The sequence below is a fragment of the Dermacentor variabilis genome, chromosome 1 (genome assembly GCF_050947875.1).
Source record: "Dermacentor variabilis isolate Ectoservices chromosome 1, ASM5094787v1, whole genome shotgun sequence".
NCBI classification, from domain to species: domain Eukaryota; kingdom Metazoa; phylum Arthropoda; class Arachnida; order Ixodida; family Ixodidae; genus Dermacentor; species Dermacentor variabilis.
In genome coordinates, this window is record NC_134568.1 from 190,356,006 (window position 1) to 190,368,954 (window position 12,949).

A 12,949-nucleotide genomic window follows, 5' to 3' on the forward strand; every position below is an offset into this window, starting at 1 on the left:
TTTTACTGTTGCTTCTAGTAATGCAAGTTTTCTTTGATTATTTTCCACCTTGAGAATATGCCTCATGTTAGTATAAGAAGCATGCTTCAAATATAAATTTTTTTTTAGCTTGAACCTCAACGGACACTGAAGCCAATGCCATGTACATAGCCAGAAAGAGCTGTAGAAAAAGGCAATGCAGATGGTGAGGGGAAAAAAAAAAGTTCACAAAAGGGCACACTTGTGATCATACCTTTGCCACTCATGCAATCATATACTTGGAAATAACAGACACTTAGTACTCAGTGTACTATACACATGCAAGCTCAGATGCATCAACAGTGGCAGTAGTGGTCTCCACATTGCAAAGGTGACAAAGGTCCTTGCACTGCAGGAACATCTCACAAGCATGTGGCAGATGGTAGGTCAGCAAGTTCACGTAGTGATGAGTGAACACATGCACTGCACTCACTAGGAACAGATTTGAAACGAGCAACAGTGGTTTGCTGGGTGTATATACACAGATTCTCTTTGAGGTGCACTTGCAGCCACATTCTTATCCTGTAAGTCACTGCAAAGCATACTAATCAGCAGTGGATGAAAAAGAGAAGCCTTGGCCTGGAGCTAACGCTTCAACAAGGCGACTTTTTGTCGCCGGGGCTCCTTGTCAAGTTATTTGACAAGCCTCCTCATCAAAGCGTTGGCTACAGGCTAATGATTCCAGGCCGAGACTTCCATTGTTAGCTTAGTGTTGATCAATTTTATTATCCATTCCTTTGTCCTGCACATGGAGGAAGGAAAAAGTTAGGAGAGAGCATTATGTCGCACAGCCAGTGTTGGCAAGCGAACGCTCCGTAAAGCAGCCCTTTGCTCAGTGGTGGCCCAACACGTTACCTCTTGCGTCGAAATCACGGAGCAAGAATCGAGATTTGTTGAGACGGTTGGTTCCCAATAGCTATGCCAGTAGTTTTTATTCAGTGTGCGCTTGTTCGGCTGTCCTGCCGTGGCTCTGCCTACAGAGCAGGAACCCTAAAACCAACCGCACACTTTAATGTGCGATCACATGTTGGCCCAACAGGTTTAGCTTCATTTACATTGGACGATGCTCCCTCCTAGCTTTTTCCTTCCTCCATGGTCCTTGAAAGTATGCTAAGCACAGAACATAAAACACATCCTGCACGGAGTAGATAAAGCCTTGCCTTTATGCATGAAGCTTACTAATTCAGCTGTTGCTATATGACAACGAAGAAACTGAGCTCAATAACAACATTCTGACTTTTTGCAGCCTTGAGTCATTTATCATACTAAGCAGTTCACTTGGAAGTTCTCGGTTTTGTTTTGTTTGTTACTACTCGCTCATTCTGCTTGTCAATGTTTCGATATGGGCTTCGTATTCACTGTACCATTTGCAGAACACACTGTCTTGGTCTCATGTCAATTTTCTCACAGTTTCTGTACAAGCTTTATCTTCACCTTACCTTCAATTACTCTATCTTTGGAATTTCTGCACTTAATCTCTTCAGATCTTTGATTCTTTCCCTCTGAAATCTTATCTCCGTATCTCTTCTTGTTCACCCATGGTAGCCACTTAAATTCGTGGGAAATAAGCATGACATTACATGTTAAGGACCAAACTAGTTTCCCAAGGATTAACTGCTTGTCGCAGTAAAAAATTAGACCCCATTTCTGCTTTTCTGGGATACAGGCTATTACAATGGGCTGATTAGTGGTCCAGGTCAACTTATTGAATGTAAACTTATATTTGTGGACATCTGTATATAAATAGGTCTGCTATACACAAACAGTATGCGAAAAAGTTCGCTTAGTGCCTTTCTCATACTTCCGATTACAGTAAACCATATGTCGGAAACAATGGTTATTTGAAATTGACACATAAAGCATCGCTAAATGTGATCTACACAATACCACTAAACACCAAGTCACAGTCAGTAAAAAATTAATAGGTAATTGCAGCATGTCTGCATAATACAGTAATAATTTGAATGTCTTGATGCATAATAACTTAACGACAATTTTACTTCATTGATGCTTTGATGAACATTACCACCTGACTCAGATATCCTTAAAGGGCTCTTGCAACATGTTTTGAAGTTAGTTTACCCATTTTATTCCTTAACACTTGATGCCAGTGAAACAGCAAGGAATTTACGATTTCGCTTAACAGGTTGTTTGTCCTTCCTTGTTGCCTTGTAAAATTCTAATGTCCTTTATGCTGAGGTGGCATAAACCACCAACAAATGATCATTGGCTGGATTATTTCAAACATCACATATGAGCAGAATGATGGGTAAATTGCACAACTAAATGTAAGATAGTGCAGCTCAAATAACTAACCAAGTGAGGAAGCATGGCAAGCCTGGTGCCTAAAACCAGCCATAGGATGCCTACCCACTTTAGATAAAAAAGAAGAAGTGCAGCATGATTTGTAAATGGCCAGCCTTCACTGGCTGATAGCCACAGGTTCCATTGTAGTTGGGGTGACAAAAAGAGAAGAAAAGCTCTGAGGATGTCAAAGGGCATCATATCGCCTTTCATAATTGCGTTTGTATACAGCACTTCAGAAAAGTTTTTGTAGAATAAGATTCACGAGGTGGGGCCCTACCATACCTGAGACATGTTGAAACTCGTAAAATGTGCCGCAAGACCCCTTCAAAGAATTCATGGTGGTAGGTAGTGCAAAATTAACAGTGACACAGGAGCAATGAAGCACAAGCGCCAACTTCAACTGAACGTTGATGCAAAAAGGACTTGCATATACATATGAAGAAGAAATAAATCCACAGACAAGTTATAATGCCATGTTCAGACGAAAAGCACCATTAATCTAATTCTGTTTTGTATGCCCTCTAGATATCTAAATTCTGTGCTTGTATATGGATTTCTTTCTTTCCCTCTTTATATATATTGATATGTAAGCGCCTTTTGCGTTAAAGTTCAGTGGAAGTTAGCGCTTCTGCTTCGTATTTCTGTGTCCCCGTTAATTGTGCACTACCTGCCACCATGGATTCGTACCAACTAGCCCAATCAAGTTGTCCTTCAAAGGAGATTAAACCATTCTAACTCATTAAATTTTTAACACTACTTTTGCCAGAGAACAGCTTTGTTTTACTTAGGTGTGCACATAAATATTTACATTATCAAATTAACACTTTTCATCTCTCTTAACTTAATTGCATTCATTATGATCTTAGAGCTGAAGTATTACATAATTTTACAGCAGCAGTCAACTTTACAATGCAGTAGAGTGGCAGGAACTTTAGACGATCTTTTAAGGGACCAAGAAAGCAATTTTTATTCCATTAAAGAATATAATGTGGACACAAGTCTAAAACAGTGCAAAAATACAGTTACAGCTTTCTGTTCTGCCATTTTTAAGGCTTGTGGCTTGCCAAAAATTCAGAGTAACACCATCTCAGGTTTCTCTCCCCCTGTCAGTCAATTCTAATGAGAACTCACAGACACAAACATAAGATACCTGTAACTCATTTCAATTCAATTTTCTCCCCAAATATCAAAATGTCGCCTTTTTTTAAAAATAAAGATCAATTCAGGAACAGCTATATACCATGAGCAGAAAGAACAGTGACACTGCAGCGTGTGAGAGTTCAAAAAATGAAGGGGGTGCTTTACTTATACACATGGGCATACATTAAAATTCATTTGATAATAAACAAGCTGTAGGTAAACTCAAATGAATGCATGCCTAAAGACCCGTAATCTCTGCAAATTTTTCAAAGTGCAAATTTTGACCTTCTAAGCCGAGTAAATGCATAACTGTGTAAATACAAAAGAATGACAAACAATGTTAGCAGTGAAAAAAGAGAGAGAAAGCGGGGGTACAGAGAGTAAGTAATCTACCTGATAACCAGCTTTACAGATATGTGCTGTGATTGACAGATGACTTTAAAAATAAGATTATATTGCAATTCCATTCAGATGTAAAATTTCTAAATAATTCATGGACACAAAATTTAAAGAGACGGCTAGGTTACTGCTGGGCATGCTACTGTAAAAACTGTTGGTGCCAGTATTTTGGAGAGGCAATTTTCCATTCACTGTAGGTCATTTGTGAAGGCCATGGCAGGCCATTTGTGAAGCCTCTGGCAAAAAATAAGTTACAATTATGTTATCTGCCACTAAGCAAAGTACATCGTTATCTTTAGATTTTATTAGAAATTTGATATTCCTTTTCATTCACCATGTACTATGGCAAACAAAAATGCCCAGGGCATGCTAGCAGTATCCGAACTGCATTGTTGTGCCATCTGCTGGGTTTAAGACTATCGAAGGGTACATGTTCCTCATACTGTGCTTGAAGCCTGGACTACTGTTGTTCAGCAGTGTGGTGCTTGACTTTGAACACAGTGCAAGGTACCACTAAGCGGAAACATGATGACGGGTGCATGCTAGGAAGCCAAGGTATGTCATTTCAACTAAAAATGACATTTTGATGTTTTATATGCCAAAACCACAATTTGATTATGAGGCATGCTGTAATTGGGGATTCCAGATTAATTTTGACCACCTTGGTTTCTTTAATCTGCACCCAATGCACAGTACATGAATGCCATAGCCAGTGACCCACCTCTGCAGGTTGCATGTCACTTTAGTAAAATTTATTCCAAGCTTAGCCAAGCCATTAAAAAGCATTTTGCTGTGAAAGAAATGCTGTAGGCATGCTACCCTTTGCCATGAAGCTTGAAGGGCCTGCTTGGCAGCACACATGGCTACTCTCAATGGCCGGCAATGTACCTGTAGCTGGAATGGCACGCCAACAACCATAACAGTGTCTCGATTTAGTTAGTCACAAGCATCATGTCGCAGAACAGCATGAAAACACAAATATGCACAGTAGCATGCGCACTGTTTCACTTGCACATCCCGGGTGTACTCATGTTCACAATTGTGTCATCCCCTTAAAGTTAAATATGAAAAGGAAAAATATTCATCATTACACTTAATTACATGGGAGTGTGACATGCAATCGCTTTATAGCCAGTTTCTAGGCACTGCCCCCTTTTTATTTCCATTTTGCACTAAGTGGCCATAGGTTTTATGGTATGAAATTGTTCAGTATGAACTGACAAGCCTAGCAACACTTACTACTAAGCATGGTGTAGTCCCAAACATACATTTTGGCACCTGAGTTAATCCACTGAAGATGCATAGAACCTGGAAATGCAGCAACACATTCTAGTTGTTTTTGACTTGTTCACGTTTGAATTTGCGCTGACAGTGTCTACATCACTGCTGTTGAACACGAGCAATGGCTGTCTTGAGCACTGCTGCCGTGAAGGCCACGTCAGCCTCGGTGATGCACATTGGTGGCTTGATCCTCAACACCTGCGTGAAAACCAGAGATCATTACATGTGCATGGGCCACTGATTATAGCTCTGTAATGCTGCAGAATTTTGATGTCAATATACAATCGATGCAGGTTAATTAAAGCTTCTTGAGATTACATTTATGTTTAATTATTAGAAGTAAGTGATAGTTGATTTACATGCAAAACATATTCTTGTGCTTCCTTCTGTGCAGCTCCAAATAATATCAGGTACATATAAACATGGGCAGTGTGATCCAGCACGTACTTGTCATATGCACGGTAGTAATGTGCTTGCACAGGAGAGCTTCTTTATATCAAACCTAGGTAAGTATTTTGAATTATAGCCTATATTTAACAGCAGAAATATTTCCTTGAATATCTCAGATATCATTTAAAAGCATTTAGCGACATCATGGCCACATACTGAACTCCATCAGCTGATAGATACAGTATATTTCAAACTATGCAGTGCCATGTCCGCATAAAGTGCTCTTTCTCTCAGCATGCACACCGTGCTTATGCAGCCCCCAGTGAACACAGTCACTTTTAATTCCATGACACTCGTTTCAATGGTGCTCTGCACACATTAAATTGTCTGTAAGATAGTTAGGCCTAGTGTTCTGGCCTAAATATGCATCTGTTGCATGTGCATGCTCAGTGCTCAAAAAACTGTTGAAAATTCTGAGGCTCATTCACATTGAATAGTAACCACAGCTGTGTCAGACCTATAATAATAGTCATTGAGTTGCTCCAACGGTGAGCAACAAGCTGTGTGGCATCGGTGGCTTTCAATCTCCACGAACGAGCTTGAAAAGTTCAATAGTGATAGCTTTCAGTGGCCTTAGAGGGTGGATGTGGGATATATGAGCAGTACTTTTACACCCACACACAGCTGTACTGCTCAAAACTGTTGTTTATGGGCCGTAGAGGCAATGATCTGGTAGATGAATTTTACTGCAATGGCAGCAAATTATGATAGACGGGCGAAGGGGTCAACTAGATGTCATATTGGCATATATTTATGCATCAAATTATCATTACATGCATCAAATTATATTGCAATTATTTTGTCATTTGCCATATCAATTGTAATATAATTGTAATATAAGAGAGGTAAATTTTGAACGCAAGTCATTTATTTATGTTTATTTGGTTGACAATGCAGTTAAGCAGTGGTATAACCTCTGTACATCCCTGCTGTTGCATTATCCTGGATGGTACATCATACTTCCCAGTCCTGATGCGAAGGCCATAGACTCGCAACTTTCTGACTTTTAAGCTTTCCTAGCTATTGCAGTTCTGAAATAACTTTTTGTTTTTCTGTCCCACACACACACACATAAAAAAAATTCTATCAGCGAGGTTCTACTGTACCTTGACTATGCAGTGCAGCGTTAATATCTTCTCTTAGGGACATTTGGCTGCTGTCATGTTACTTTGGCACTAGTCTGCCTTGAAGCTCAAAGATTACATTAATCCAAAGCCATGTTTGATGTTTGAATTAATTGGTTTCAAAATGCTTTGAGGGCATAGTGAGTCAAGCAAATTATTGACATTTATTTGAATTAACCCAATGTTTCTTTTTTTATTATAACAAGATGACTGTACTGATTTTACTTTCCATGAGCTTCACATTCTTGTTTTCGTTTGATAAGACGTAAGCACAGCCTGCAGAAATTTTTAACATCGACCACTTCCAGTGACCAGCCTAAGACTTGAATAAATAAATTCTCCACACCATTGCTGTTCTTGTCAGCAATAAAGTACACTTGGCTATGTTCCCGCTTAGTCCAAGTTCTGACTCGTCACATCATCACGGATAATCATTTCTGCAAATGTAGCCAGTAATGGGGGCACAAAGCCACCTCACAATACATCTGACAACTAATATGCATGTTTTGAATGCATGTCTTCAATAGCCAAAACCTAATGTGTCTGTTTCAGCAGCTTTATTAGTGGAGTTGTTTAGGCAGGAAATGCTTGCTTTGCCGGACTTGGTAATATTGACCAACCTCATGAAGTCTTGGCAAGCACCATTTGGCACTGATCATCAAGCGACAGGTAAAAGCAAAGGAAAGCATAAAGAAAATTTTTTGCATGACCTCGAGCTTGGAATTAAATGAACAACCTGCAAGTTTCCAGATACCGTTAAACCTCAATATAACAAACTTCAATAGAACGAAATTCTCTATATGACAAAGTATTTAACTTTTCATAACCTCTTGTCCATATGTATTTAGAACCTAAATATAACGAAGTGTGTTTGTATGCAATTTCAATGTAACGAGAAAATGCCGAGACAATAAATGGAAACTTCTGCGGTCACAGATAGTCAAATGATTTAATTACAAGCGGCTGCTAGCATATGCACTTCTCAAATCGCACGCCGCACAACAAGAGCGACCGCCGAAGTGGAGCCGCATCACGTTCCGCATAAAGTTCAAGTGCGATAAGATCCTATCGCGCCCTGCACACTGTGCGTTTTAGGTGCGAGGGTTAGACATGAAAGATGGTGGCTTCACGAGTGCCGCCTTCCCGCGCAAGCAAAGGGAAAGAAGGGGGAGAGGAGGGAGCTCGTGGGACCGCGATCAAGCGCACGCGAGGGGGCGGGTAAGTCGGCGTGCGTCTCTCGGCCGTGGCTGCGCATGCCTGTAAGCGCGACTGAGCGCATACGCAGCTGCGCACTTTGCTTTAGAGGTAATATGCCGCGTGTGCAAAGAGTGGGCATGCTGAGACGGCGTGGCACCATGTAAGCTGTCTTACTGCGCGTTTAGTATTGGAGGTTGCGTAATCTCCAGTTGCTCAGTGGCTATGGTGTTGGGCTACTAAGCAAGAGGTCGCGGGATCGAATTCCGGCCACGGCGGCCGCATTTCGATGGAGGCGAAAACACCCGTGTACATAGAGTTAGGTGCACGTTAAAGAACCCCAGGTGGTCAAAATTTCCGGAATCCTTCACTACGGCGTGCCTCATAATCAGAAAGTGGTTTTGGCACGTAAAACCCCATAATCTACTTTAAAATTTTTCGGTGACCCGTTGCAATGAGAGGCAGATGAAGCGTTCGCTCCCCACTGCCGGTGCTTTTCCTGATGGCGTTGTCCCAGTGCGGGCGACGCTATCAGCCGCGGGAGCGGAGTGCACGCAAAAGCATGGCTGACTTCGTTTATTTCGTACCGCCGAGAAGATATCATCAACGTACGTGGAATGAAATCGTACCATCTATTGCCTACTCCCAAATTTATCGAAATGAATTGTTTTCTTATTCAAATTTACTTTTTTCGATTGCCGGATAATTCGGAAAATTCTGCAGCCCCTTTCCGTGCAAGAAAAATTGATTGGCCACTGTATACTTATTTGCACCAAAGGTCGAATTTCAATACAACGAAATTTTGATATAACGAAGCAAATTGCCGATTTTACCGACTTCGTTATATCGAGGTTTAACTGTATATGTTCCACCTACTAGGCCACACGCTCACCAAAGCCACACAAGTTTCAGATAACTACTGCTTGCTAGCACTTGGGGCTTTTTTTGAGAATAATTATTGAAAGATACTAGGACAATGTCCAGATGTCATTTGCACTGAGAAACATAAGACATGTAGAGAAAAGTGAACAACAAGATAACAATGGCAATATCCAGTAAGAACTGGGCCAGCTCAGTAGGTGCCAATCATTTACTTGTGCTTGTGATGTGTCAAGTGCACGAGTGCCGTGATCGGAGTGGGTCAGCCATGCGAAGATGACAATGAGAAGCTGCAGCGGTTGCATGAGCATGCCAAAGAAAGAATTCGAACAGCAACAACAACAAGCCAGGAGAGAGAAAAGAAGAAAAAACCGGGGAGACCTGGAACAACAAGCCTGCGTGGAGGAAGGAGTTCGCTAGTGCTCCAGGCATGCAGGAAGGTGCCGATCTACGTAGGAGAAATGAAGCCCATGCTCTGGGAGCTGAGGTGAAGCCTTTGGACTTGGTGTCCGGTGTTGAGACCTCTACTGTGCCAAGGCCAGCTGCTCATGTTCCTAACATTGCATCCGGACTTACTCCTGCATCACTAGATCCCGGTTGTTCGCCTGAGGGTGACCAGGATTTTTCTTCAACAGTGCCTGTCTTCATCACCGCTTCTACTCTACAAGTGCTGCCTCCATCACCACCTCTAGTTCATCTCGCAGCCTCACTGCAGACCATGAAACTGTAGGCCCTTTCTGAACTTGATACTTTCTTTGGGGACTTAATTCTATTTTGTGTGTTTGATTAGATTGTAGAGTTTTTTTTCTCTTTCTGCTGGATTTTCTTTAATGAATGGCTTGCGGTGTGGTAACGAACAACTTCATGTGCTGAGGCTGTGCCTCAGCAACGATTAATTAATTGAAAGAATTTCACCACAGTGCTGTGCACACTGAATCCAACAGTGTCAATTACACGACAACATCTGACACTATGAAGAAGAAACATTGACAACATTGTGCTTCGTTGACACCAAAGGAGACAGGCTTACACATGTAGCATTAGCAAGTAAGGGGCACATAGCTTACAGTGCAAGCACCTAGGCAAGAACTGCCTCATGGAAAGCAGACAAAAGGCATCACCTTTGAGGATGAAGAAGGAGGAAGCTGAGACACAGAAGGGCCAAGCAGTGCAGATGAAAAAACAACAGCTGTACGTGCAATGCCTGATGAGAGCTATGGACGGGGATGCTACAACACAGACCTTGGCAACACCGCAGAACTGTATATAAGCGTAAAAAAATGTCATGCTTTATCCTATTTTTATTCTAGACTGTTATGGTGGTGGCAGCATTAAAGGTACTAGGGGGGGGCAAGGGGTGTGCAAAAAGGTGCTAAAGTGGCCACACAATGGACACTATGAAAAAGCTGTCCCGGTGCCCTACTTACATGCCCATGCTGACCACCCTTGCCAATAAGAAGGCCCATTTCACGGCAGTCCTCAAGGATGGCATTCACTTTGGTTGCTGCAAGAGGAACTTTTGTTTCCTGCAAAGCACAGAAAATATACATTTTTGCCCAGATTTTTTGAATAACTATAAACCTGCAAAATTAGATGGAGCACAGAGACACGTCAACAAGAAGACCTCATCACAAATGTGCCTATATATATATATATATGTATATATATATATACACACACACACACACACGCACACCATATTCCTGTTATTGCATCAACGGTTGAAGGAGCAACTTTCATTGCACAAAGCAATACATGAAATATTGTATGCGACACACTCGAACAGAATCACTAGCAAATTAAAGTTCTTTGTAGCATTATTAGCCCCAACCTTCCCCCAAGAAAAATGATACAGGTGCTTATAATGACAAAAAAGACAAAGCAGATAAAGCAGTAGTGTGCAAGTGGTGCTGTCTTTAAATCATGACTACATGCTCTCAACGCAAGCGCAGTGAAAAGGTGCTTTGCTTAAAAGTCATGTGGCCTAGGTAGCATTTTTAGTAAGATACAAAAATGCGTTTTAGTCCATTTATATATCAAATATATTATAAAACATATGGAGATGGTGAAATTACTGCATTTAGTATGCACATTTGTGTCAAAAGTTTGCCAGATATTTTTAACAAAAGAAAAATAAAAGCTTGCACGAAGATAACAATTTTTATTTTTCAAACAATTACTACTAGTTGCTGGAAAAAGCCTGGTGACACTTAACACAACCATTAAAATGAAGCAGAGTGCTACAGCATAAAAACATGATGTGCAACAGCAGCTTTTCCAGCTTTTTTGACTGCTAGAGGCTTGTCATAGCTATAATCTTTCAAAAGTGTCATTTTACCAATCATAACTGCACATAAACCATATAATCAGCGACAGGTCAAGAATGCAGTAGCAAGTGCCCTTGAAAGGGTACATGTTTCCATGCACCAATGAATCGCTTCATCCTGGTCTCCCTCTCCTCCCCTCTCTGTATCCATGTCCCTGCTATCACTTTGGTCAGGCACTTCCTTGCCTTGAAACTCCTCGCCCTGCAGGGGAAGGAGCTTTTTGTTGCTGGGTGACAGATAGCCATGCCTGTCAAGGGGTCAACCAGGTAATTCAGCCTTTCATGATACATCTTGTTCATGTAATGCACGAACACAGTAGTTAGATGCATTGGCAAGGAGGTACTTTCAGGAGGTCAGTGAAATCCCTCTCCTGAACCCCTATTCAAATGTGTGTGTAATTGCTGTGAGCTGTCCTATTCGTCCAAGCACTTGGAGATTTTGGCCGTGTGCATGTGGTGATCGACTGCAGCATGCTCATTGTTTTTCTGAACAACTGGAGCATCTCCTCTTTATGCGAGTGGAATCTGTAAGGGAACTATTTCTTGAAGCATAGAAATTTGAAGGGCAAGGCATCGCACCACTTTTTTGGGAGGATCTCCTGCATTTCTTTACTTGTCTACTGACTATAGCACTGGCTATTCAAATAGACCAACAGTACCCAAAAAACACGACTTCCTGAAGTACACTAAAGTTACAATACATATACAATAAAATCGTCCTTTGCAAATGCCTTATCATTGATATATGCTACCAGGGATGCATACTGGCACTTTTGACTAGGGAAGGCAAAATTGTAGGCTCGCCATCGCACTAGATTAAGCATCCTCAAATTATTCTAAAATTTCAACACAAGTCAAACTTCTTTAAATCAAGTTTGTAAACCAAGTCAAATTAAGTTCACAAAAGAATGAAGTGTAAAGTAATTTATTCATAACTTGTCTTTTAAAACATATACAATAGCAAGTAATGTCATATGCAGCACATAGCTAACAACATGTGTGCATATACAAGTACATGTGAGCATTTATAAGAAAAAAAGAACTGAACACATCTGATAAGTGAATCCTTATGCTGCCCAGTCTTTAAATGGACTGCCTGACAATTGTAAATTGTGAAAATTATTGACTTTTTATGAAAGGTGGTTTTCGTACAAACTAGAATAAAAAGATTGTGCAAGGAATGACGCTAACATTAAAGGAGTACTGACACAAAATTGCTGGCTTGAGGTGTTTTTTTTTTTTTTCAAGTCTTATGTTATAAGAATATGTCCGGAATATGTAACAAGTCTTGTGTTATAAAAATATATGTCAACATGGCAGCTCCGTGTGGCATTTGTGACAGTTTGCAAGGACTCCTATGTCAACAATTGTTCTCTGCTAGGCTTCTTGTGATTGTGATGCTCCTTGTGACTGCCTCCTCGTGTCCACCATCAGGAAGAGAGGCATTGGATCTGCATTACTGTTACCATGCCAGCCATCTGGAAGCTATGCACGCGTTATGCGAATTAACCAGCATGTGCATGGCTGTAAGTTGGCCAGGACAATAACAATAAACAGCCAAAAACACATTACTACTAGTAGCATTGTATGTGATGTGCTTCCAAAACACGACACAATGCCAAGGAAAGCATAGAGGAAATAAGCTTTTTTATGGAACTGCATAATTAATTAAAGAGGAAGGCAGACTTACAATAAAGGAAAGGGAAATAAAAGTGGAATAAAAGAAAATTGCCCTTTCAACATTGCAGCTGTACTCTGCAGCTGTGCTTCATGCCTTGACTTGGCTTCCTTTCCTTTCTTCAAATTTTTTTTTTTCCTTTTACACTTCTGC

The 12,949-nt window shown here is 40.9% G+C and overlaps 1 protein-coding gene across 5 annotated transcripts in view; it reads right to left on the reverse strand.

The window, feature by feature from the left end:
* Window positions 1-3,598: 3,598 nt before the first annotated feature.
* Window positions 3,599-12,949, reverse strand: part of LOC142590061 (alanine--glyoxylate aminotransferase 2, mitochondrial) — a 50,717-nt gene continuing 41,366 nt past the window's right edge. For all 5 annotated transcript variants that reach the window (XM_075701906.1, XM_075701918.1, XM_075701926.1 and 2 more), the window contains 2 exons: window positions 10,220-10,318; window positions 3,599-5,343 (listed from right to left, as the gene is read on the reverse strand). In XM_075701906.1, the coding sequence (XP_075558021.1) occupies window positions 5,245-5,343; window positions 10,220-10,318 (198 nt within the window). In that variant the 3' untranslated portion in view covers window positions 3,599-5,244. The remainder of the gene's footprint in view (window positions 5,344-10,219; window positions 10,319-12,949) is intronic.